General features: G+C 41.7%; 1 protein-coding gene across 3 annotated transcripts in view; it reads left to right on the plus strand.

The window, feature by feature from the left end:
• The window catches only part of RBPJ (recombination signal binding protein for immunoglobulin kappa J region), a 156,971-nt gene that overhangs the window by 77,038 nt on the left and 52,234 nt on the right, over positions 1-27,699 (plus strand). Inside the window, exon 1 of one of the 3 annotated variants that reach the window (XM_087736462.1) lies at positions 17,013-17,124. The exons of 1 other annotated variant lie outside the window; for it this stretch is intronic. In XM_087736462.1, the coding sequence (XP_087592588.1) occupies positions 17,105-17,124 (20 nt within the window). In that variant the 5' untranslated portion in view covers positions 17,013-17,104. Of the gene's footprint in view, positions 1-17,012; positions 17,125-27,699 lie in introns of those variants that run through there. One more of the 3 variants, XM_087736458.1, reaches the window with a different exon arrangement.

Genomic DNA, 27,699 nt, shown 5'->3' on the forward strand with positions numbered 1-27,699 from the left:
AGCTAGCAAAGCAACCTGGAAGGCAGGTCATGGGTATAATCTGTGGTGTAAACATGGGTACTCTCTATTAAGCTTAAAGAGAAGCTGAGCTGAAGTTCTAACAGCACATACTCTGAACTTTAGGACTTAATTGCTATTTTAAGTGACCAAATCCCTTTATGGATCAGACCCCAGTGGAAGAAATTCAAGGGTATTAGAGCAAAGCCAATAGAGAACATTACTGCAGGAATTCTCTTTTTTAGCAGTCAGATGCTTTTTCACTATTCACTTTACATTCCTTTCTACTGGCTTTCTGGAAACATGCATTCACTGAAAATGTGCCTGATCATTTGTTGAGAGCAAATGCGAAAATCATGTACGCAAGAATCAACTGAAACTAGATTTTGTACTCGTACCAGCAGCTGCACTAGAAACTTGCCTGAGCTCTGGCAATCCAGCCAGGGAACTGAAATTACACAAATGAATGTGACTAATCAAAATTAAAACATTCAGTGCAAAAAGTTAGCCAGCAGTAGTAAGCGAAATTCACAGCAGCGTTTTAACGGCAAAGTAATGATTCATTCAAATAAATAAACTAGAAATCAGAAAGGTGAATTGTTAAGTGTTGAACTCTTTCTTCTGCCTTCAAAGCAGCAATATTCCTTTGCTTGGGTGGGAAACTTCAAATAGTAACAACTTGACAGAAGATGAAAATCATCGGCAAAGTCAGAATTAGCATTTGGGAGTTCTGACTTCTGATTTTGTGATCAATACATCAATGTACTCTGTTGTATCTGCATTTCTAATGTTACTTGTAATGGCCTCTGGTGAGCTCACTACTTTTTTTCAGACTTCAGATCTGATTCTTTCCAGGTTTGACTGATGCTTCTGGTTAACTTTTTCCTTGAGAAATGTAGAAGCAGAAGACAGAGGTTGCTTTTCATGGAGCTTTAGAATGTATCAACTTGCTTTTCAAGTTTAAGCATCAAAATAAATGAGCTGGAAAGAAAATGTTCTCTTTTGGTCAGATGCTGAAATACATTTATATGCTGTACTCACTGCTTAAAACTTACATGAAAAGAGAAGTCTATGATACAAGCTGAGATATGAAAGAGAAAGGTTAATCCTAGCAGCAAAATCAAACTTCTAATGCAGGTGAAGTTTTAAATATCAGCTGCTTAAAGATCCCAAGTATCATCATTTCGAGTTACCACAGCTGTGTCCTTTTTCCTGCAGGCTGCCCCAAGTTCGTCAGCTAAGGGAAGCGATCAGTATTGTGGTTTTTTTTCCAACTGAGAAGACAGAAGGGACTTATTTCATTTATTTTAATATCTAACATTGAAGTGAATGAATTTTCAAGCACATCGCTTTAAATGAAGCCTACACGATTACAGATTTTTTCTTTCCTTCACCCTTTATGTGTTCTCATGAAATCCTATGTAGAGCAGGACCTTCTTCAATCACAGACAGTTAGTCTCTTTTCCTGATTTGGCAAACCCATCACTTTCTCTTTTTTGGAGAAATGGAGTAAAACTTCCTTAAATTGCATTGCAGTTATTTCATCATGCAGCTTGGAAACCAGTTTTTCATATTGTTTATGTGAGGACCACAATTGTTATCACTTGATAAAATAAAACCTGCTCTTCTGAGTTGCATGTGAAGTACGTATGTAAGGATTTCCCTGCTTACATAATGATTCAGCGTAGCTGGCTTCGGTCTTTGCATCATTAAACACAGGGAACTTACCAGAGGTTGCTGGCCAGAAAAGTATACAAGCAGGTTTACGAGCATTACCATGCAAAATTGCTGGGTTTGCATACAACAGAAAAATATGCAGTATCTTCCCAAAGCCACAAAAATATATATGGTTGCCTATACATTAGCATTTTGGTTCAGAGCAGTAGCACAGTTTTGAAACAAATCCCATCCCCTGACCATCCCCATTTACTGCACATTGGTGTGGTTCACAGAGCAGTTTTGGGTGCAGAGAAGCACTGAATTCCCTTTGCAGGAACTAACCCAGAAGCTCTGCCCCGTGCACATGAAATGCACTCCAGCCTCCACCGGGGATGTAAGAGCCCAAACCAACCAGTGGGCCTTTGGGCAGCTTTAAACCACCTGCATGGGAAGAGGAGCCAATCCAAGGGATCACGTTAAAGGTAGCCTGAAGTTCAAATCTTTGAAGTGCTCATAACAAACATCCTGATTCTCAGCACTGACTGCTTCAATATGGTGATTTATTGCTGTTATGACGAATTACTCATTAATGTAGACATAGCCAGCCCACGAGACATACCTCAAAAAAGAAAACAAAAATCCCTAAAAGTATCAAATAGGTTTTCGCACAATATTTTGAGAGGTATCTCTATATGTTTGTTTATCGTGCTGGTAGTTCCTCTACAGCCCTTGCTATCACTTCCTCCTACGACATAAAATGTACAGCTAAGATTTTACAGATGAAGCAAGATACGTTTACTTTAAATTAACTTACAGTTCAGATGGAAAAATCCTGAAATGATAAATTTGAAAATATGGTATTAATTTTGGTCTGCTATACATGAACCGAACAGATGAAATAATAAACACAATCCCATCGTTTCAAACTACTATACAATGGGGGATTTCTGATGAGAGAGATGTGATGGTGGTCTAATTTTACAGCTGCTGAAGCACCTGTAGGTTCTTTCAAAATTATAACATGCAGTAACTTGCTAGTAAAAATATCACAAGAAAATCAGTTCCATTCTATGCTGCCTACCATTCTTACAGAGAAAGACAAATTGATCACTGATCTAAAAATTGGGGATTGCGTAGATGCCATTTGTCATGCTCAAATTAAGTTTGCTTTGGAGAAACAGACTATTTTTTTGACCTAAGCATTAACCTACTTTTCCAGAGTAATTCCTCAAGACTGAAAGTAACTGCCAACTTGAAAGAGCAAATGAAAGCATTTTGTTTTAAACCTGAATGATAACTGAGTGTTTTTTAAGAAGGCTTTACTAACTCCAAAACTCCTGTCATCAGGACAGGAGCCTTCCTCTGGTTAAAAAGAAAAACTCATTTAAGATGATGACAGCAGGGTGCTCAAAGGCAAATGAAGGTAAATTGAGCTTACCCACTTCCAACTTGGGCAATACAGAATTTACCCTCTTCTTGGTTCCTGGCTGATATGCCTCTTGAAACTAACAGCAGCATTTCTATTCTTCTATCTCAATTTTTATGGTGCACTTCTCTGACCTTTCAGAAAGTACCAAGAATTCCCAGAAAATCTGTAGACATTAGTGCTCCCTCCCAAGCAATATTCAATTTTGCATGTCTACACTGCCAAACTATTTCCAATACGAGCAGCTGTATGGAGTGAAACTGTTGGTGGCGAAGACCCTGCATTCACCCTGTGTACGTTTCAGTGGACTTTACTTCAAAGTAGCTCAAGCTGGACCCGTGGACTGAAAAGCCAAGAGCCGTGTGAGGACATCTGGGGAACTCATTCCAATTTAGTTGCTTTGTAACAAAATTCAGCTCTTGCACCCCCAGACCACCCTTAACCCTGAACAAGCACCGCAAGCGGGGACAGCTGGGAGATCACAAAAATGCTACCACAGGCACATCCCGTGAGCTCTTGGATGCCCCTCTTAGATGTCCCACCACACGGCCAGGCAGACACTGGTAAATGAAATAAAATCTAGGCATGCTGCTTCGGTCTGAGCTATCGGCGATACCCGGATTTCTACTCTCTTAGCTGATGCAGTGAAGTACAAGGGAAAGGAGAAAATGAGCCAGCTCCATGGCTTTGTTTCAGGCAGCATTTGTTTCCTCCCCCAGTTGTTCTGTGTAACAGTAAGACATACCATCCTCCTGGCTTCCAGGGCTCTTTAACTCTTTCTGCTTCTCTCTGAAGCAGAGGATGAGGATGTGAACTGTCCTGTTTGCAGCGCCACATGGTCCCCGGTGTGGGACAGCCGCTCTGTACTTCGTAACGGTATTCACGAAAGTAAGCATGTCCGTTTCTCAGAGAGCAAACATTAGTAAAGTCTTGATTTGTTTCCTGGAGTCTTGCTATCGCAACTATATTCTTTGATAAAGCAGTGCAGAGGTGCTGAATATGACAATGATGATTTATTTTTATCACCCTTTTTGCAGTGATTAGCATATTTTTCTTTTCATTTTTGTCCTCCTGCCTTCAGCTTGCTCCCACTTTCCCATTTAATTCTCCCCGCTCCCTCTTTTCTCCTCCTTCCTTGTTTTGTCTCCCTCAGGTTCTTTCATTGTCACATTGTGCTCCTTCAAATGCCGCACACATTTTGTCAATGGAGCCTCTGTAGTGGCTGGAAACCGAGAAGACCCTGTACTGCTGCTTGCCAGGCAGCAGGGGACCAGGGTTTTCTTAGTTTCCAGCTGCTTTTGAAGCAGCACTGATTGGTTTCTCTCGCTGCTGCAGAAAAGGCTGGCACATGGGAGCAACAAATTCAGCATGTCCTTCTGGCCTGTTTTCAATAGACCCGCAAGTGCCAGAACAGAGATGGGGAGCAATTTGATGCTGTCTGCTCAGCCATCCCTCTCTCTATTTATCGAAGCAACAGTCCCTCCCTTTGCCTTTCTACCCCTTTTTCCTTCACTTCTGTGATTTCTCTCTCTTCCGCATCTCTTTCCAGTCCACTACTCCAGCTTAGCCAGAGTTTCTGTAGGACCTTAAAGACACCATTTTTCTCTTGTGCTACTTTTGCAGCAGTATTTAAACTGAACAAGCAGAGTTCTGTTGCTCAGTGAGGTGCTACTCAGCCGTTAACACACTGCAATGGCTTGAAAGGTGCAAGTAAAACGGAGTAATATGTCAGCTGCTTTTGTAATCAACATAAAGGACAACACAAAGTTGATTAAAGCAAGACAACCCTTTCAATAATCCTTTCAGAAGATTTCTATAACTACGAAAAGTAATACCATAAACAATGGGAAGAAATATATTTAAATATTAAAAGCTTGGAATATATTTTTTCTCCCTCCTGAAGTTTTAAGCATCTCCAGTATGCCTGGGGAACCTCCTGTATTATACGCTTAGGAAATACCACTGCAAAGACTTATTCAGTCAGGCAAATCCAGGGAACTAAAATACAATGCTGTAAGTGGATAGGGCAAGCAGTGAGAAGGGATGGAGGACAAAAGCAACAGAAGTCCACAATAACTGTATGTGTGCCCTAGGCCAGCTGCAAATCAGTAAAATATTGCTTTCATAAAGCTACATAATTGTATTTTATGAATCCATTAGTTCCTAATGGTCATTTATCTGGCCATTAAGCATTAGAAACTTCTGGCAGACGTTACTGCAGAAGCAATTCAGAGAAAAGATTTGGAAGAAGACAGGTTAGTGGATTTGTAAATGAGTTCAAGGCAGATACATTAAGAAACAGCATATAAGTGGTTTGGGGGTAAAAATCAGGCCAAGGCTCCACCAGGCAGTAAATCCAAAGTTACAGCAGTTAATCCCGGATCAAAAACATCACCGCCTCTTGATGCAATGTACTCAACTGGTACAGCTTAAGGTAATAGATTAAATTTGTTCAAAAAGGCAAAACCTTGACTCTGTGCAGTTCGGGTTTGATCAAATATCACCTTTTCTCCCATAGTTGTCACTGAGGCAGCACAAAGAATAAAGCTGGCATAAACAGCCATTATGTGTATGTAGTATGTGCTCTGGCTGATTCAATATACGTTTCATTGTGCCTGATCTGGACTGAATTTGTATTGCCCAGAGATCGTAACTCGTAGAACTGGTCTTTATAAAAACATATCTACAGCCTCAGAGATAAAGGGTGATGTTGATGACGTAAAGAGGCAATATAAAAACTGAAACTGTTATTCTGGCCTAGATTTTCCCAGCAGCTCATCTCCCACATAAGTACCTAAACAAAAAATTTCCAGTGCAGCCCCTGGATGCTGTGTGGTTTCAGCATTAGACTCCTAAGCTGTATGCCTGACTGGATACCCATTGGGCCGGGCACTATATAAATTCATTTCATCTAGGCAAAAAAAATAAAACTGAACTCTTTTGTTCACACAATGACAGATTTACAAAATAGAAGTTAAAAATACAGTTTATCCAGGGCACCATTTCTATTGGGCATGCTACAATATGGTTGAGGAGGAGGGAGTATTCCATAAAAGAGCATGGTTTAGCAGGAACATGCCATAGAACAAGAGTACCAACACAGTTATTCAATTGCTTGTTTAGCAAAAGCTTTATTTTTATCAGAAAAGTTATTTTATTAGGCAGAATGTATCTGCTCTTGTGTTTTGCATTTGTTAGTAAACACAGGACTTGTAAAATACCTCCTTAATACTGAAGTCCCTTAGTTATCTGCAGAAAACATGAAACTAGCCCTAAATTTCCCCAGCATTATTTGAAGAATATGTCTGAACTGTGTCCAGAAGGATGACTGAGAAACCCAGTCTATTCCCTGTGCTAATCTAGTCTCTGGCTGCTAGAATAAAGCTGCCAACACAGGTGCAAGCGAGTGCCAAAAGGAATGATTTCCACGGCGTAGCACCTGTCTATTGTGGGCTAGACACACAGAGCAACACACCACTTCTCTTGGACTACTGAGGGGAATGACTTTCAGTTCCTACACATTTGGGGCAGATTTATATCAATTACCTACAGGTTAAAGGCTCTTTATCCTTTCATTTTATGACTAGTGTCCTGAGAGAGCCACTCTGCCAGCTTCCTATCCCCTGCCTTCTCCTCTCCAAAATTAGAGACATCAAGTTATTTACACTTTGCATACATTTTAATATGTATCTAAACTATACATTGACTACTCTTCTGCAACTTTTTGCTTCAAACTCAGTTCCACAGCACTAGATTGTAAAAAAAAAAAAATCCTTCTTTTAGTTCTGATCCGACACCGAAAGACTGCCCAAGTGCAGCATGAACCTGCGCAGTTCAGCTCTGTGCCGCACGGCTCAGGGCAAGTGCCCTCCAAGTACAAGTATGTAAGCCTGGTGACATTTTCCAAGGAAGCACGGCAAAGGCTGCTCCGCATGTCCCCGCAGGCTCCAGAACCAGCTCTGCAGCTCCAGCACCTGGGGTGTCCTGGTGCCAGCCAGGCCAGGGACGTGGAGCCTGGAAGGCATGTGTGCAGCTACCTGGAGGTCTCCTCTTCCATATGATGTTTCAGCCAAAGCATCCAAGGCGGCTGTCAAACGCTAAATGGACTGGAGAGGCTTTATGCAAAAATGCCCAGAGCGGAGGTTAGTAAAAAGCGACTGAGGATAGGACCTAACAAGACTGGGTTTGCTTGTGCCAAAACAACTAATTATCAGATGAAATGCCAAAGATTATGTATGTGGTAGTGTTGTGACAGACACTGCAGCTATGTGAGGCAGGGAGCACAGCGGTCCTTCGTGTGTTTTTGCTAGTACGGCGCAGTTTCTAGTTATTTGGCAATAAGCCTCACTTAAAAAATGTTCTGGGTCCAGCTCCACCTGCCCTTTTCATAGCTTTCCAGGGCTGCTGCCCATTCCTCTCACCCCATGCTGGCACTGCTGCCTGTATTAACAGTGCTGATTCTGAGACCAAACTAATAAACTCAGTTGAATACTGCTGAGTTTGTCCCAAGCAATGTAGATGTCTTTGCACTGGGCTCCATTGCTCCCCTGCTTCCATTCTGATGCAGTGCAGAAACATTGGATTTAGCCCTGCAGCAAGCTAGCCCAGATTCAAAAGAAAAGTTGTGCTTTACCTCTATGCCTTAACGTACAGCAAGGAGACCCACCTCCAGTTCTAGGCACCAAAGGTATCGTCACGTCTGTGTGCATGTGTTCAGCCAAGGGGTGCAGAACAGCACTAAGTGAAAGGTTTGCAATACCCTACAGTAACACCCGATGTGTCACACTGGTGTTGTTGAAGCAGCCATTTTTAGCAGAAGAAATGCATTACTCACTAGTTGTTGTTCGGGCCGAAGAGATGCTAAAACTGCTCATTCGGTTTCAACATCACAGTGACACAGTTGTACTCGTCCTGTTTCCAGGAACTGTTCAGTTTACGTCAGTCAGGGCTCTCTGCGCCTTGCTCCAGCACGTGGCACAAGCCCTGTAAAAAGAGATACGCACAGACAAGCTGGGATAGGTGGCAGAGATCATCTTGCTGCTGTTACAGAATAATATACCCAAGTGTTTAACATTTATCGTCAAAGCTTTTCCCATTTAACTATCTTGTACAGAGGACTTCGTAAAAAGGAAAAGGGGAAACATAGAGACCCAGGCACCCTTTTAGCGATGCTACGTCAATTACAAATACAATGATCGCTAGGTTTGGGCTTATCGGTGACAGTTTTTCTTCCCTTCAATTTGCGTTACAGCCCGAAATCACAAAGCTGTGATCCCCGAGAACCTCCTTTGTAATGCATATGAACTTTCGTTGTGCGCCTTTGTTCCCAATGTGACGGAACATTGTGGTGCCTGTGTCCAGGGAGCAGGTTCGCTTTATTGTTCTTGTAAATATGTACTGCTGGGCGCAGCTCAGTGGAAGGCATTGAGTTTGTGCATGACTGACGCCGACCCGGACAACTGCTCTGACCCCCAGCAGATGGTGGTGCAGGGACTGCAATGATCTGGAAGTAATAGCATGTGCCATTTCTTTTTGTTTGGAACAGACAGCCAGACCCTGTGTTTCCCTCCCCTGCGCAGCAACAGCTGTATATACAGTACAAACTGGCGAAACCCTAACTGTCGCTCCAGTCTTCCTCCTCTGCCATTAATCAGAAAACCTTGGGTGCTGAGACTTCGTCAAGATTAAACACTACATGAACACCACATGGCTCTTTCCAACGTTAATAAAATTGTGTGCGTTGGGGCATAGATCAGTTGCTTTCCTAGAAAAAAGTAAGTAATAGTTAAAAATATCCACCACCCCCCATATTAGACTCAGTAGTGGTGGATTTGCTGTTTTTTAACCTCTACCCAGAAAAAGCCAGGGTACAGGAGTCAGTATTAACTAAGAATTTTAACTTTTAGACTACAAGTAGCCTCTACTGTAGCTTTAATAAGTTTTCATTGTCATTTTTATTTGTTTTTATCAGGGACCAAAATAAGTGTTTGTTTTGAAAGGAAGGTATAAAATGGGTGAAAGTCCACAAGTGATGTTTTTTTCCAAGGCCACGGGAAATTTATTGCTTCAGAATGATAGCGGAGCAGTTGGTATTTGTTTTTGTAAGTGAGAGGCCAGATTTTTTATAATTCATTGTATATGGGGCATCTCATGAGAGGTCAAAAATGACAAATTATAGCATGTTGGAGTTAATAATCATCCACTGTATGTTTGGCCTCTGTTACCAATCGCCATAAAATTGTCCTGATGGTCTGGAAGGGAACTTCCTTCGGATGAACGGAATAACTGCTCCCTGCCCCTCCTCTCCCAGCCCCAGCCGAGATGGCTATCAAAGAAAGGGGCTGAAAACCAGCTGCACTCTAAACATTGTATTTCTGGCTGCTGTAACGCTTCTGCGAGGCTTTCAGCTGGCAGGTCAAAGAAAGGCAGACTTGCAGCACTCAAAATGAGGAACAAAGGTAGGGCACAAGTAATGGCAAGGAAATGCATTTCCTTTTCCACAGAACCTCTTCAGACTTTTTCCCCACTCTGTACCGGCATAAACACCTCTTGAAGATTTCGCACACAAGACCCTCAACTTATAAACCCACATCCAAACTGTCAGACTGTTCCTCTGAGAGAGTGGACACCTTTACGTTGTTCAATTCAGAGCAATCTCCCTCCCTCTTCCTGTGCAGGGGAAACCTGTCCTGGGTTTGCCTCTCTCAAACCCTCACATTAATGAAATATTCCTGGGGGCACCTGAAGTCTCCCAGGTTGCAGCATTGTGACATTGCTATCAGGTTACAGTCAGACTGCTGCTGGGCCGTTGGCTGGGATGTGTATTTCTCATTATCTTTCATTTAGAAATTTCATCTTAGACTTGAGAAATGACCCAGTAAATTTTGCTGAGACCAGCTTCAGTTTTGACAAGACCCCATCTTCTGAAGAAAAAACAAGGTTATAAAATCCCTGTTCACCTCCAGTGTGAAACTACCTTGTATTCATCACCCATCAGGCTTGGGTCAAGGGAAAAATGTTTGAATTTCTCTTTAGATGACTTTTAATGAAAATTATTGTTTGGTCTGAATTCTTTCCAGACCTTCCTGATCTTGTTTCTAGTTGCACTACCTCAAACGACAAACACTTAAACAGAAGTAGCTTTACTTTCTTGACTAATCCCATTAGCTTTAATGACTCTAATCACATGAGTAAAATTATGCATGTGCTTAGCTCTTGGCAAGGTCAGTGCCAGTAATGAGCAGAAAAACAAACTGATAATGAAGCCATGAGTAATAAGAATGGCTGGATATCTGGATTTCTAGAAAAAAGATATAACTGTCTAACGTTGGAAAAATGAAACATCACTTGTTAAGATTAAAGGAGAGAGAGTGAATTCTGAACCGAGACTGACACTAAATAAAATTATACAGAAATTCTTCAATTAATTAGCATCCATGACAGGTCGTCAGTTACCTTCATAACAGCTATAAGCTCATTACCTTAGTTATGACTTATCTGTTCATCCATTCATTTATACAAAGCTCATCAATATGATATCCAAGCACTAATGAACTTTAGCATTAAAAGGTCACGTGTAATCCCCCAAAAGGAAAAAATTCAGAAGGTTATTTTATTCACAAGTGTCAGCCACCCTGGATCTGAGCAATGAAATATTCTCAGGCAATTTGTATGGAATTTATTTTCATTAATTACTGCCAGAAATAGCCTTTCTTTTTTCAGGATGAGGATTATGGAAAATGGGCTATAGAACAGCAGAGGTTCAAAATGAGAGTGGTATGAAAGTTGGACTAAGTCCACAACAACTAGAACTTGTCCAACTGTTCTTGACAAAAGAGATAGTTCAAATAGATATCAACATGGCAGTATTACAAGATAATTATTTTTTAGGATTACGTGTTCTTACGTTACTTCAAAAAATCCTCTGTTTCAGGCATGTATAACTTCCTCAGTGTTTTATATAAAGAAACAGCCCAAAACCAAGTATTATCTTCATAGCCTGAGGCCACGGATAGCCTCTGTAAGCCACTAAACACACAAAATTAGTTTAACTTCTTCATACAGGACCAGCACAATGCTTAACCATCACTAAATTCTCCAAATAGTGTTTACGCAGTACCTAGCTTTATACTTTCTGTGAAGCAGTTAATTTCCTAACTCCTCTGTCTACCCATAAGCAGGAAAATTCCTGTGTGCACGTATTTGTATGCAGAATTACAGGTTAAGGATTTCTGTCTATGTTTCCTCCCATTCTACATAGTGTGTGGTTATGACTGGGACCTAGACGTTCCTAGTACATAGAAAAATGGGCTGGTTTATAATGTCAAATAGGTCTTTAGTGGTAGTTTTATCAAGGGGTTATGTGCAGTTTGTGGTTTTCTTTTAGAGGAGGCTGCTGAGCTCTTTTTTTGTACCTTGTTATACTTAGTCTGAAATTCCCTTAAGCGCTATATCCAGCAGAAAAAAGTGTATAATCAAGAGTGTGGGTTTCTCTCATGTTTTGTCGAACCAAATGAGTTTTCATTCTTTGGAGGCTTTCCCAAAAACACATTTTACTTGCAGGTAAAGGTGAAGCATGTCAGCATACATTTTCTCAAAGGTTAAATAGTTTTTCTGCGCAAAGACATCTGTTTTCACATTGGCTCAAAACTGTAGCATTGCAAATTCAATTTGTATTTATATATGAATAAAATCGATAAAACATGTGGAGCCATATCATAATCTTTAAATCTTCCTCTTGCTTTGTTAATTACTTGTGATAATTCATAGTCTGACTAGTTCAGTCTTTCCTGTCCTCTTGATTTCAGTGGGATGCAACTAACTTCCTTTGGCGTACTCTGCTCAAAGTCACTCCTATGGGGAGCAGACAGACTGAAAAGGAGCTGTATCATCTCTAGCATGCTTTGGAAGCGCGGAGGAGATTTTGACACAGTTTATCCTGCTGTACTCCTTGTCAGTAATGACTTTGTAATCCTGCGTACTGCGGTTTAATCTTAGAACTGGTTTGGTGGGTACGCACGCTAACCACGGCACGATGTCAGGGCGGTGCGGGAGCCATGCTCCCGGCAGCACCCAGGTGGGGCCCAGTGAACCTCCGCTCCACCGGTGTTTGCGGTTGCCAATGCCGGGGTGCAGGGGCGAGAGGTACCTGGTGGGTGGTGGGCAGGCTCTGCCAGCCTCCAGGACATCTTACTCTGCAGCTGATTCACAGGTTCACTGAAGTCTGGTGGTGCCTGCAGGGGCACCAGCCACTGCTGCAGACAGCACCGCTGCAGAAGAGGGCTGTGTACGGAGAGCAGGGCTAAGGGAATAACCTGGTGCCACACATAACCTGTGGACAGGCACCATGTGCACGAGTGGAGAGGAGTGCTCTGTAAGAGAAGTTCAGAGATGGACAGCTGTTTCTTTGAAAAGCTCAGTAAAACTAAGGAGAAGAAAGATGCAGGATAGTTTACATGCAAACAGAAAGAAAACTTCACCTAATGGAAAATAACTGAATATACTTTTCTGGGGTAGGGTGAGGAGCAAAATTTAATGCAATGCAATGTGTCTTAACTGTGTTCTAAAAAGTATTTAAAAATAAGAGGTTACAGAAGCCACTCATCAAGCTGTTCACACTGTTAACCTACATAACCACATGATGTTATTACTGTTAACCTCATCTTCCCTCCCCCTCTTCCTTCCTATTGTTTGCTATACTCACTTCTTGCATCTTGCCTTTACATTATAAAAACTCTCCGTGAAGGGACTGTACTTGTTTGCAAGGCACACGAGTGAGGCCCAAGCCCCACTGTAGCTTTTGGGAACGACCACACTAAGGCATACTTACGCCTTAACTGTCATAAAGATGCAGATTCAGATTTTTCTTTGCGCTACCATCCTCTCTGAGGTTATGACACACAAGCGAAAATTATTTAACAACACTCCTGCTGCAGATTGCTAACTAGCCCATCCTTTATCCCTATCATCCTCAAGACATTGCAACAATCCTCTGAGCTATGTTGAACAATAGCTTCCATTTGACACAGCAGAGGCACTTCTGACATTGAGTTGTCCAGCCAGCAGCTGAAGCGATAACTTTTGTTGGCATATACACCGAAGTTCAGATGTAAGATATGTTCTGCGGGCAACTGCCTGTTTATTTTCTTTCCTAGACATGCGGTTAAACCACATTGTACATCCTGTGCTTATAAAATTCCAGCAAGGTTGTATCACAGTACCTACTACTAGAACGTGTGACTTACACCATCAGATACAAACTGCAACATCTTGAGAGAAACCTGCTGCTTATAATGAAGATTCAGATAATTGTGTGGTTCTACTGCCTACCATGCTTTTTAAGGTCACTGGATTTTATAAATAGCTAGGATTTTACAAGACACACACTGAGTTAGTTTTTATAAAAAGACACTCAGCTGGGAAGGGGACTCTTGTTCCCTTGCATGTCTTTTCCTTACATGCTTGTGCTAAGCACATAAGAGACATGGGGTGCTTCGACACAAATGGGTGCAGGTCTGTTGTCTTTTTATCTTTCTCCCTGCCAGTGAGGAGGGAGGCACTTGCCAAACGAGAAGCCAGACAGCATGTTAGCTGGTGTTGTGCCCAAAGGAATGAGCTTAGGGGAAGCCCAGAGCCAAGGCTGAGCTGAAGAAAGTTTGGTCCAGACTGGTCGAACAAGCTGTTGAAATCTTCGGCCCATTTCTCACATCTTGCATCCAGCACTCCCTGCTCCCGTTTGCCCTTCTGCTCCAGAGCTGGGCTGCTCGTGCTCCACTGCCCAGCAGCTCCTTCAGTGCCATCGGTGAGACAAAACTCCAGGCCAAAGGACCTCCTCCCTGTCCACATAGAGGGCCTGATCCCTAATGACTCTGTGGGCTCTTGCTAGGCTCCCTGTCTTTTCTCCTCTTTCCACCCAAAGTAGGATCCTGAGAGGACAGTGGAACTGTATGAATTCCCAAATGAAGCTGCTGGCATCCACTTAGCAAAGGCATGCGGACCTGGCTCTGTCCACATCTGCACGTGTCGGTGAATCCAAAGAAACAGGAGGTGGTCCTGTCCCCCAGTTTACAAGTGAGAGTAAACTGGATTTCCTTCTTTGAGCCTTCCGTTTTCAACGGCAGCTAATGATTCTGAGCAGCCAGCTGAAGTCACCTGGCAGAGCGTCTGCTTGGAAGAAGAGTGAAGCCCAATACTTGTTGAAATCACATCCTTCAAAGGCACCTCCACGCTGTGCTTCTCCAAATCATCTCTGTAGTGATGGGCCTGATTCAGAACCCTTCCACCAACCTCAGCAAGGCTTAAATCAAAAAGCCAAACTACCGATTTGCATAGCAAACACAGAATTTTAAATGGTGCAAACCTTGTATTTAAATTTGCTTTTCTGCCTCAGCTCTGGAAGCATTTACATTCATTACAGACCAGAAAGCGGGGTCTAGTTCCCCCAGGCACTAGATGCTTTCAGTTGCCAATAAAGTCAACAGGAATTGCCCTCACTCTACTACGTGAAATGCAAACTTTTAGCAGCAAGAAGAAAATTCAATGCATGAACAATATTAAAAAACCCTCTGTGGTTTTATTATCTTTCCTTCCACCGGCTACTCACATAATTTCAGGCTATTGTTTTTGATTTGAATAGTATTCCTGGCCTTTTGAACTACAGATTATTTATAATCAAAAAGAAAAAAAAATTCAATGGTTATTTGTTTTATAATGTACCTCTGTCAGTGACGGAAAGGACTACCATAGTTTATGTAATTATTAATTTTTCAAAGTAATATACCTGTTCCAGTATCCAATTAATCTGGTTATTAATCAAAATGCCTTCTTTGTAAAATATTAAAAGAGTCTAGACACTGCAGATTATTGTGCGCTATATTTTTAGATTTTCCAGTTTGATTCAAAACACACTAAAGAGGGGCCCCAGAAAATGACCATCTAGAGACAGTCCATGGCAAATATCCAGAAACCATTCTTAATGCAATGGAGCTAGCATGAGCTGAGATCATTCTTTAGCCTTGGGAGGAAAAAAAAAAAAAAAAAAAAAGAGAGAGAGAAGATGTTTTTAGGAAGAGATTTCCAAAGGGATTATGAGTTGCTCTTTGCAAACAATACAAAGGATTTCCAGTATGCATTGTGCTTTTACCGAGAACTGCGCCTATGAGGGAGCCAATCGAAGTCCTTTCATACCTAATGAGGAGGGGGAAATCACGATGGGGAAAGTCCCCTAATGATAGCAAACAATAGCTGTTTGTACAGTGAGTAGAATTACAGCAAACTTTGTTGCCAAGCAATCTCTTAAAACATGATTTTACTCATCTGAGACATTATTCATTGAATTAGTATTAGCAGCGGAGAGCATAAGTGGGAGAGAAACCCAAAATCATATTCACAGGATTACTGAAATGTTATCTTTTTCCCTGATTTGGGAGACAGCAGAGGTACAGAGGTGAAGTAATAAAAATGATGTGGGTTTTGGAACCTCAGGAGATCTTTAAATCAACGTTGCATTTATGTTGACGTTATACTAAAGACATAGAGGAAGTGGAACGGACAGGACAGAATCCTTGAGGTAAAAGGATTAATTTTTAAACAGTCTTCTAATGGATGATCAGACCCTCACCTTGAAACGGTAATGTTGTTAAATGAATCCAAAATTGGGGTCGTCTTTTTTTTTTATGTCAAAATGTTGGAGGACATCCAGGTAATTTCGTTCTGCAGGTACCTTCTGCTCCCGTGCCTGTATTCAGCAGTCTATCCGAGAGGTCACCGCAAGGTTTGCTTTATTGGTTGGAGTCTTAGCAGACTCAACAATTTTTGCTTGCTAAACAAATGTATCTATCTTATGCATTTTGGTTGCAGATGACAACAAAATTATGAAACCAGGCTTTTCATTTAAAACTGATTTTTCAAAACATGATGTAACATTTCTATGTAAGAAATCTAACAGATCTTCCCAATAGCTGTGCCTCTAGATCCCAGCCTCCTACTGCAGTTTTCATTCACTATTTGGAAAATAATTTGTTTTCCATTTCCCGCTGGTTTCCAAGCTCTGTATGAATTAATTTTTAAACTCAATAAATACGAATAAAAAAGGGTTTGGTCCGCACCGCCTGACAGAGCTGTCAAAAGCAACGGCACAGCTTACCTCCAGTCCGTGGGTTTTGCTTTCTTTACAGCTCTGGTAGGAAACCCAAGCTGCTCAACAGTTAGCACCTTGGGTTTGGTTCTGTACGATTTAAGTGATTCAGGCAGAGCAGGCACGTCACTTACTGACCAACCTCCCGCGAAAGCTCCGGTTTGAACTCCTGAGAGAATATTCACCTCATACTGGGGGAAAAACCCTCTCCGTCTCCCCAGTACACCCAGCGCCTACCCGCCTCGCCCCGCCGCCGCCTGAAGGCCCCGCGTCCGCGCCGGCCGGGCCCGCAGCGGGCTGCAGACCCCGCGGGGCCCAGCCGGGGCGCGCGGCGGGGCAGCGCGGAGCCCGCCGAGGCCGCGCACGTGCCGGGCCCGCGGGCCGCACGAGGCGGGCGGCCCCACGCGCGCTTCCCGCGGGGGGCGGGGGGGGGGAAGGCAGGCGGCGCCCGCGAGCTCTCCCCGCCGGCGCTCGCGGCCAATCCCCGGCCACCTCTCCCCTCCCTCCCCGCCCCGAACGGTTTCTCCCCCGCCCCGCGCTGGCCCGCCCCTCCCCGCGGGCGGGGGAAGGCGCAGGAGCGAGAAGCGCGAGCGGGCAGAGGGAATCCCTCGGTTCCCCCCCGCCCCGCCCCCCCCGCGCCCTCTGCTCTCGCGAGAGCCGCCCCGCGCTCCGGTCTGCGCGCCGGCTGGCGGCGCCCCGCTCTCGCGAGAGCGGCGCGGTTCCCACGCCCGGGCTGTTGTGTCTGAGGGGAGAGCCCAGGCGCTGAGTGGGCGGCGCGCGCCGCCCCCCGCCCCGCGCGTGTCTCACGGGCCCGCGCACGCGCGCTCCGGGCCCGTGGAGGGGGGCGCTCTCGCGAGAGTAGGAGTTTTGGCGAGAGTTTGTGGAAGATGGCGCCTGTTGTGACAGGGTAAGTGCGGGGGGTTCGCCGCGCCGCGCCGGGAGCCGTCTGTTCCCGGGGGTGCCGGGGCCCCAGCTGCGCGGCCTCCGCCCGTCGGCGCCTCCGCCGCCGCTGAGGGGAAGCGAGGGCTGCCCTGCGGACGGCCCGGCGGCAGGCCCCGAGACGCAAACCCCGGGGGGCTGGGATCCCCCCCGGGTGGGCAGGCGGGAGCAGGCCCCCCGCGCCCCGGGTGACGGGCCGCCGGCGGCCGGCCTCTCTGGCGGCCCCCCGGCGCGGGGGTCCCGGCAGGGCCGGGCTCTTCCTTTGCTCTCCGTCTCTCCGGCACGGGCACACCGGTCGGGACTCCGTGCAGGGTCACTGCTCGCTCCGGCTGCTCGGGGGGGGTCCGTCTCTGGGGGCTTCCCAGGGACCAGCGGAGCCCGGCGGGGAGGGCGCCCCGGGCTGGCGCAGGCCGTTCCCCGTTCTCCGTCGCCCCAGCTCCTCCTGCCGCAGGAGGGGGACCCCCGGGCTCCCTCGGCCACTGCGCCCGGACAAAGGCTGCTGCTGCTGCGGGCAGGAGAAGTTGAGCGCGGTGTCGCTGCCCCGCCGCAGCCCCTCTCGCAGGGCGGGGGCCGGCGGGAGGCCCCCGGGCCGGGCTGGGGAGCGGAGCGGCTCTGTCACTGCCGCGGCTGCGGTGGAGCGCTCTCGGTCGCGCCGAGAGCGGCCAGGCTTTCCGCCCCTGCTAGCGGGACACCCGCTCTCTCGGGCCGGGGGCCTGAGGTTGCCTTTCTCTCCTCCCTGTGCACCGTTCCCAGGGCTTTGTTGAGTTTTAGCTGCCTTCCTCCTGATGTTGCATTGCAGCGAAGGGTAGCAGCCTCCCCGCCCCACTAAGCCACGCTGGATCATCGTGAATGATAGTTGCCATCCCTTTCAGCCACACTGGGTAATACTGAATCATGGCTAGCCAGCTGCAGCGTGTGTCACTGTAATAAGTGACACCCTCTTAGCCACCTACAGCTGATGAATAATAACAGATCCACTGCTGGTATACAGTACGCAATCTCACCTGCAGTGTTACATTGCATATTGCCATCCTCACCACATCTTGAATTCTGCTGCTTATTGTAAGTGCCACGTCCTTAATTTTGGACTACGCTGAGCACGTGTGACCTCCCTCTATGTGCTGAGTGAAGCGACAGTCAAAAGAAGAACACGCTGTTTCTATGCTCCACCTGTTTGTTGCAAATGAAATCTTGACTGGTGAAAGTACCGCTCTGTTTTTTTAAAACGTGGACCTTATTTTATGATTTCACAGTGTGTCTGTGACCTTCTGTCTTCCCTGTGGGATTACATTGTCTACAGCATTGGCTCTGTGGTTAGAGAGCAACAGCCTGCTTGGGGGTGGGGTGGAGTTGGTGGTTGAAGCTTTTGTTCTCATGGAGAAGGTAGCATTATGGTATTTTGTTGTTTTGTTTGGCTGCAGTAGTGTTTCCAATTGCACACTCTTGTTTGTCGAAAACTAAATCGAAGCTTTTGCTTGATTTGTCTCCTGATAAAGGCCTCTTGCAGCTCATACACGTTTTCCCAATTAAATGTTCTTTAGGGAAGCTGGTCTTGTTTGTTATGGTTCCTGGAGTGTACTATTTTAGAGGTTAGAGTTGAAAGAAGGGAACAAATGCTTTTAAAGTGTGCTGTAAGTATTAGTCTGCACTCTAGTTAGTGATTAAGGTTTTCCACGTTTCTGTTAGTTTACTCATCTGAATATTTGGGCTTCATTTCCTTTTGTTTATTGATTGTTACAGGTTTGTCAGAAGTGTTCTCATGTTTGTGATGTGACTTTTATCCTTCTCAGAGATGTCTTAAAATGTTGACAATAACAACTGTAGGTTGTTATTTTTTTAAAATAAATGATCAAATAATTTGAACGTTAGAAAAAACAGCATTTTAGCAAGAGTGAAAAAAGAGTTTAGGATTTCAATGCTAAATTTATTGTTCAAACCCTGTAAGTCAAATAATTCTCTGAAAAAGTAGTCTTGTTTTCTTATTTTAAAACATTTTTAGTGTAGGTAAAATGAATTCTGTTAGCTTTCCTTAATGTTATAGTTAGATTACATTAAGGAGCCTGATTTTTTTTATTCTATGACCTGTTTTTGGAGTGCAGCTCTGATGCGGTGTTGTCTGCGTGTATTAGGGTTAAAAATTGATGATACTCCAGTAGCTGATTTTTTCTTTTTCAAAATAGTCGGTAAAGACAGTTTTCTTTCTAGACTGTTCCGTAAAAGCCGACTTGCACAGAAACAAAATGCTTGAAATAAAAAAGCTATAACTGAAGAATGTAGTACCCAAATACAGCATTGTATTTTAACGGGCAGCTTGCAGTTCTTATGGGTGCTCAAACTTTGAGATAAAGCTTTTCTGCAGTCAGTGTAAGAATACAGTCTTTCCTGTGAAAACTGTATGCCTAAGCCTAAATTATGGTACGTAGGTTTATGCTGTGTTGGAATGGAACAGTAGGAATTTACTGCAGTAATTTTGGGGGGGCAGTCAGAGTACATTACCAGTTTCTCGTTTGCAGCGTGTGGCACACTCCTGCTACTTGCATCACAAGGGACATTTTGATCAAAATTGCTTGTATGTACAGTATGACTGAACCTAAATTGCACAAAGGGAGAAATAGATATAATGAGAAAGTACACAGAAACGTGAGACAAGTAACTGAAAAGGAATTATTAGCTATTTGAACTATTATTTAAAATGAAGTGGCTAATTTATGGCTGGGATAATAGGATAGTATTTTGGGGTTTTGTGGAGTATTTTTGGTTTTGCTTGTGAATGGTTTAGGGAAACTCATCATTTTAAGATGACAAAAGTAATGAAAGTGTTATTTAATTAGAGAAGCACGTTTTGAGTGCAAAGCACTTTGTTTTAAATAATTACTGATACTACAAAAATACCTGTAGGCCTAAATTAGTTCGAAAATTGCTATGCTACGCCTAACATAATCATATGACAGAGAGAATTTCTAATCCTAAGAATTTGTGTCATTTTAAAATGACATAAAATATGGAACAGTGTCTTCTCTGCAGCCTGGGGTGACCTGAGCTTTAAAATACAAGAAAATAATGGAAGAAGCCATCGCAAAAAAATGCTTGCAAAGATTACTCTACCACCAAACAAGTGAACAAAGTTTAGAAAGGGTAGATAAAAATGATAAATGCTCGACATAGGTTTGAGTACTTGATTAGCAGTGAAAACCTCTGTAATAGCAGTATACAAGATAGTACTTGGATTATTTGTCAAACAGACTGAGAAGCCTTGAAAAAGACAAAAATAACTGAGTGGGCTTATCACTGGTATGATGTTTTCCATAGGCACTGTAAAGTAGAAAATTGTTTTAGTAACACTTTTCTAAGTATCAGACTATTTCAGTTATGTGTCTGAATTAGTCATCCCAAAGTTCTGTGGTTAAGAGGTGTTTCCTCACCCAGAATACTAAACGATTTAAGGGTAAGCGAAGATACATCAGATGTCGGATGACACAGGAGAATGTTTGGCATCAGTGCACTGAATTTTAGTGTAGTGGTCTAGGTGTGCCAGCCATCTGGTCGTTTTGTTTGTTTGTTTTTAATGAGAACTATGGAAAAACTTGGTTTGAAAGAAGGTGGTGCTGCTTTGTGGGGCTCTCCCAACCATGAGGGCAGCAGAAGGGAAGTTCAGAGATGAAAATATAACAGTTTATTGAAGCTGTAACCTCATCTACATCCTGATTAGTAGTTTTAGGATGAGGACATTGACCAGTAAGGGTCTTGAAGTAGAGAGTGAAGCGAATGCTGCTCAAGAGATGGGGGGGTGAGGTAGGGTGGGTGGGGGGGACTTGTATGATCTGACCTTCGGCTAAAAAAGCTGTCTAGGGAGGAATGTTCAGAATGAATAGAACAGGGTCAAATCTGGATTTTGAAAGATGAAGAAGGATGCTTCACTAGTTCAGATGTGAACTGCTGTGGTCACAGGATAAAATTTACACTACTAAAGGCGTGACTTAGCGATGTGGTGGGCATTGCCAGGATCTCAAAACCAGGTTATTTCTAGGATCTATAAAGAACCATGGTTCGAGGGCTAATGCTTAGTTAGGAGTCCTGAAAGTTAATGACTTGCAGTGGTGGAAAGGAGACTGAAGCAATGACAGAAAGAGTAAGACTGGTGTTTTGTCTATGCTGAGACTGAGCTGATAGTGAGGCATCTGTACAGAGAAAGAGAGACGCAAGCTGAGGTGTTAGCTTGGACAAACATGGGAGATACGAAGGAGAAAGTATGTTTCTGATTAATGGCAGGGAGTTAATAGTTGAATTTGAATCCTGGCCCTGGATAAAGTGAAGGAGAATGGAAAGGGATGCAAGACAGAAACCTATTAAATGATTCATAAAATAGTACAGGTGAATGAGGAGGCTCCTTCAGGAGGATACACTGAAAGAACAAGTAGAATGATAAGGGATGAATCATGAGAGCAACAATGCCAAGGAAACCAGGGAGAATATTTCTGGAAAAGAAGGATTGCTGGTAGTCTTGGGTGATTGACAGGTCTAGGAAGATAAGAATCACATATTGATTCTGAGCCTCATCATAGGGTTAGGCTGCAAGAGCTGTTAGTCAGAATGGTTTCAGTGAAGCTCGAGGAGTGGAAACAGAAAATATAGACTATAGGAGTAGAATTCAAGGATGGGATCTTCAGGCTATAGTTTTTACTGTCACTGGAGGTTTAAACGTAGTGCTTATTAAGATTTGAGTAACAGCATAACTATGGCTATTGTATTGTGTATGTGCACATGATGAGTGTTAAAGGTTGGGGAAAACTCATTTACAATCAAATGAGTAGATAGTTTTGTGTGACTAACATTTAAATCATTATCAAGGATCGTGTCAGTGTCTTAAGTCTGGCTATTGGGAAGTCTTTGTGAGCACAATATTCTTGAAGGAGCCTTCTGAGATGCTTGCAAATATACTTTTAACCTTTTGTAGTTTCAGTAGGAGCAATTTTATGAAGTTAAGCTCTTGATTTGTATTTTATTTGCTTTCATTGTTTATTCATTGTATTAAGTAGCTCTGTCATTTCTGACTTATTCTACTTGATATAGAGCACAAAAAACTTTGAAAATAATCTTTTTATAGCTTGATTTCTCCAGAAATAATCTGTAGACTGTTTTATTAGGCTTAATATTTGTGTGTTTTTTACTGCTAGTTAAAAGGCAATATCCTTTGCCGATAACTCTTTGCAGATAACTCTCTTTTAAGTATGGTATTCCGTACTATGAATTGCATAAAGGATCATGGGTTTGTGAATGAGAGAGAGTTTCTTTCCTCTGACTTGCTAATTTCTGCTTTGCAGTAATAATTCATTCTAGGGTTGTTTTTCATTATTTTCATCTTAAGCAATTTCTATATTTAAAAAGAACGTGAAAAGAACCTAAAGTAGCCTACAGCTACTTATAAAGCCTTCCTAAAAGACCTGTGGTGCCTTCATGGGCAAATGTTTTGGAAAAAGCTTTTATAGTTAGTAACTCATTTTTGGTGAAGAGTACAGTTAAGGTGCAATACGTACCTATTCTACTCTGTTTTTTTGATAGCATTGAAGAGAGAAATTGTAATTTTAGATTTGTAAAATAGATATTTAATACAAACAAGTATTCTATCTTATGAAATACATTTGAATCTCTGTTGGGAATGAAGAATGTATTTAATGCAAAATATTAGCTTCACATTTGGAGAGCAAATCATATCAGCAGAATTTTAAAGTTTCAGGACATCTTTTCTATGTTTGTAATTCTTGCCACCCTAAATTCTTTGGATGTTAATTGCAAGCACATTATTAACTGACCTATATGGCACTGCAATGTGCTGAATCACTGTCTCCCAAGAGCACTTCACCAGGGAGGTGTACTTTTAAGTGGATTTTTTCTTAATTTACGTTATTGCAGTATTTTAAAAAGTCAAGCAATTGTAGTGTCTGCCTGCTTTTAAAGAGTTGCTTATTTTTTTCTGTATTTAGGTGAAGAAAAAAAGGTAAATGTCACTAGCTGTCTTGTCAGATGAAATCTTAATTCTGTTGACACATAGTATTTCAAGGCAAGTTTATAATTATAAGTGTAAAATTATATTCTTGATCTTACTGAATTTTCATTATTTTTATGTGGAAATGCTTATAATGTTCTAATATTGTACACTTTTCATACTTGTCTTGAACATAATTGCAATAATTAATAATTAAGATTATATGAGGCAAGGAAATAATATGGAATTATGGTAATCTCTTTCCAATGTAAAAACTCAGAAAAGGAAATGGCCGATAAATTTCTTTGAAGAGAAAATTATTAATAGAAAGTAGCAATTTCCATATCATTATATTCTTACTGAGTCTTGGAAAAGTAAGTGCTAAACTTGGAGTTTGACTTTATCTCATTTCCTGGGGTTCTACTTATGTTATGGTGCTCCTACTCATAATTCGCGCGCGTGTGTGTGTGTGTTTTGTGGTTGCTACCTTTTTTTTAAAGAAAAATGTTAATTAGCCTTTGCAACCTAAAGAGCTATTGCCTGTTTCTATGGGACATCATAGGCCACTTTTCAGAGCCTATGTATACTATTAAAATGATTTCATTTTCTGAAAATTACTTCATACTCTTCAACTGGAGTTTAATTAGCCAGATAGTGATATATGGCGATGTATCTCCATGCTCTTTTCCTTGTAAATGCATAAACTACATGTTTGCAGTGGTAAACTTTTTTACCAAGAAAGGAAGGAAGGTAGGGGTTTCAGTGTGTGCAGTGTGAGAAATCTCTTGATTAAGGTCACAGTTTTACATCCTTACAATAGACAGAAGCTATAAGTTTACAAGGATAAATACTATTTTTGTGTTCCATTTAATATTTTTTGTAATTTTTGAAAAGCTTGACTGGTCTATAAAATTTTACCATAAGATACAATCATTATAATGTTCTACTATTTTGATTAATCAGATTATTTGATGAATGACATACTGCTGAGGCATTCTTTCTAAAGCAAACTGAACATTTCAGTCAACAGCATGTTTCTTCAGTAAGTTTGTGAGGCTCTTTTTTGAACGTGGTCTTTTTACATAGATAAGTCTTGAAAACTTTCTTGTTGAATTTAAGTATATATTTCTGTAATTATTTAAATAAAGTTGCTTTCATTGCTTCACTTGGAAAACATGAAGACATTAAGGTGGTTGTGTTAAGGTGTAACTTTTCCTTATTTATTTCTTACTCGGGAGCAAAAACTATCTTCTTTTCATTGTAATTGCGTGACTTACTTGTATGAAGTGCCATTTAATCAGTATATTAAAAATCTAGAACACTTGTAATAGGCAACAAGCTGTATTGGCAAGTGGTGATTTTCGACTGCTCTATGTGAGATTACACCTGTTACTTCATTTAATTTTTCTGCTTCTGGTAGGTGAGATTCAAGGGTATATATTGCAATGGGTCTTAGTCAGTCTTTTGATAGTTAATCTAATTATTTATAGTTATTTGACTAGCAGAACGAACATTTATAATTTTTCCCTTTGTGAGTACGGACAAATGTAGACATTTTTCTGTATGTGCCAGAAAAAGTCTTTCTACTAGTATTCTTGATAACATTGCTTGGTCTGTAGAAAGTTTCATCTGCACTTTATTTTTTTCAAAGCTATACTTGTGGCGTATTTCCAGTGTGTGGTGCTTTGGGAGATTACCGGAAAACTTGGTATCAGAATGAAACTTGATCAGGCAGCCATGAAATTCAGAATTTTCTAAGCCTGAGAGAGGGGAATTGAATTGTGTAAAATACTGGTCCCTAATTTTTGCCGGAGCACAGAGATGGCACAGAGTAAAAAATACTCTCTAGGCAATATCCTACTTTCCTTTTCCTGGCAGCTCTTATTTTAACTTTATAGTTTAATTTTGGCTGTGAATAGTGGCAGAGGATCTTGCAGGCAGTGTTTCTTTTGTAAGCTCTGGATTAGGAGCTGCTAGTGTAGAAAATAAGGTTAAACTTGTTTGCTCAGCGGAAGAATTTGTGAAACCAAGCTTTTATCAGTTTGATACAATGTGGGGGGGGTCTCTGGTAATGAGTTACTGCTTTCACCAGTGTTCTTACGTAAAGGGAACTTCAAAATGAAGGTCTAGAGAATCAGAGGTGCTTGCACTCACTCTCAATTTATGCCATTGCGGAAGAGTTCTAAGGCCTGGCATAATAGAATAAATAGTAATTAAACTTACTCAGTTATTTTGTTGTTGTTGTTGTTCCAGCCATCTGCGTAAAAGCCCTTCATGTCCTGAACGTGAAAAAACAAGCACAAAAAAACAGTGACTTGCCAAGGTCAAATGCAGAGTCCATGGAGAGGTGGAAATAGAATTACTGTCTCCTGATTTGGTTCTTGTTGCTCTGTGTGGTTATGGGCTGTTTGCTGGGTTTTGACAGGTGGCACCATGTCTTCTCTCCTTACTGCGGCTGTGAAAGATGGTCAGAAGATACCAGACTTTCTTAGGTTTTTAATCTGCATAACAGAAAGATATGGTAAGGAAGACTAAGAGTGACCATATTCATAATTAATGTGTTTTGGTAAAAGTGAGGGATATTAGAATAGACATTAGAAAGATGCCGCTTTTACATAATTGAGACGTAAAAACAATGGATAGGGCATGGCCAGTGGATAAATATGGTGTGAAGAAAAATGAAGTGGCGCTGCAGTATGCCATAGCTGTCTTTATACTACTGAAGAAATTACTCTGTATAGGTATTTATTTTTAAAATTCAAAATATTTTACCACTTTCCAAATCAGCCAGCCAGCTCTGGCTTCAGCAGTGAGTGTAAGAATTCAGAAAAGAAAAAGCTTTATTGAAAGACTGGTGTTAATCTGCATGCGTGTGTTTCTTTACATGCTCTCTTAGTTTTGTAGTAGATATACAGTGATGACTAGTAAAATCCATAAGAATGTAATATCTTCCAGAAGTGAAGGGGATATAACAAAACTATTTTAGACGTGTCTTTTCTGTCCAAGTATTTTTCTGCCAAATTTTTTTCTTCTGCTGTTCAGCACTTCTTTGCCAGCACTGAGTCCTGGGGTGTTGTTTTTGGGTTTTGGGTTTTTTTTTTATTTATTTATTTTCCTTTTGCATTTCAGTTTTTTTTTTTAGTATTGCATTGTTGGTGTTGATTTTGTTTTGTTTACATGTGCATTACAAATCTCTCATTAGTAAGCTATGCAGAGCAGTTAATCAAAATAAGTATTTGGGATTGGGCTTTCTCTTTGGAAGAGGCTTTTAGCACACTTGATGCATTGTGACAAACTCTTTCAGTCAGCCCAGATGATACTAATGAATCCTAATAATGATGTAAAAGTTTGAGTACTTATGTGAAGATCTCTAAATTTACAAGGGTGGCTTCCAATATTAATTGTTTTGCTGCTGAGTCTGGAGGTGAATGTGCCTCTTAGTTTGTCTGCAAGAGTGATAGAAGAATATATTATGTAGAGAGAGAAAATAGGGAGTTCTCTAGATCTGAAGTAATTTTTAGCCATAAAGGTCCTCAGAAACATGAAAGTTAAGGCATAAAAACTTATTCTAGTATCTATTTTAATAATACAGACATTGGCCAGGTTCATGTTCAGTTTTGATAATACATTAAGTAAGATTTGTGTTTGCAGTGCTTATGTTTGATAGCAGTACTCTAAAAATACTAAGAACTGTGTTAAAACAAAAGTGAGAACTACACCGAACCAAATGTCAGAACCTTCTGCATTTTTATTTGCAATGGGCAAAATACCTGTATTTCACAATAGTGAACACGCAAAACAAAGGAGTCGTTATGAAACAATGTTTAAAAAAGGTCTTATTGAGAAGTTTTACTCACAAGTAGCTTGTTGAAATGATAAACCATGCTTCAAATGGTAGCAAAGGAAAAGTGGACCAGGCTCTTACAGTCATTTGCAAGTGGTAAAGGCTACTAGAAAATATAGGACAACTCCTTTTATTGGATCCCTTGAGCTGTAATGATAATTGTTGTTCTTTTCAACTAGCTGCTTCATCTATATGTAGCTTTTGAGACTACAGTAAATAAAAGGTGACCTCAGAAGATGTGCTGAAGATACCTGTCAAGGCCCAGCTTGTGTGAGTGTTCCCTGAATCTAGGCTGAATTTCCATATGGAAATAAAATATATAAGAAAGAACTCTCTGGACATCTCCAGTGATTTTCCAGTGTTTCATCCAGATAGTTTTTCTGGACAAAATCTTAATTTATTTTTTAATATCGTTCAATACTTAGTAAGCAATCAGAAAAACTGAACTGACTCTTAGCTGTTTCACCATATTGCTGTATGGCACTTAAAGTTAGCAGTAGACTGGTTAGACTTGTCAGTTTGCATAGTCATGAAAGTTGTATTGCATCAGTTCAAATTTGAAAGTTTATCTTTTTCGGTTAGAACAGTTCTTAAAAAATGCAAAAACCAACAGACCTATGCTTGCTAGAAGTTGTTAGGCAGTAATGAGTTACATCTGTAAAGATAAGAGACTTCACTTACTGGAAGTTTTCCTCTGTGCCTCTGGTGCATAGGAT

The sequence above is a fragment of the Nipponia nippon genome, unplaced genomic scaffold (genome assembly GCF_047370975.1).
Source record: "Nipponia nippon isolate SJK-2023a ecotype South Korea unplaced genomic scaffold, ASM4737097v1 scaffold_6, whole genome shotgun sequence".
Classification (NCBI taxonomy): Eukaryota; Metazoa; Chordata; class Aves; order Pelecaniformes; family Threskiornithidae; genus Nipponia; species Nipponia nippon.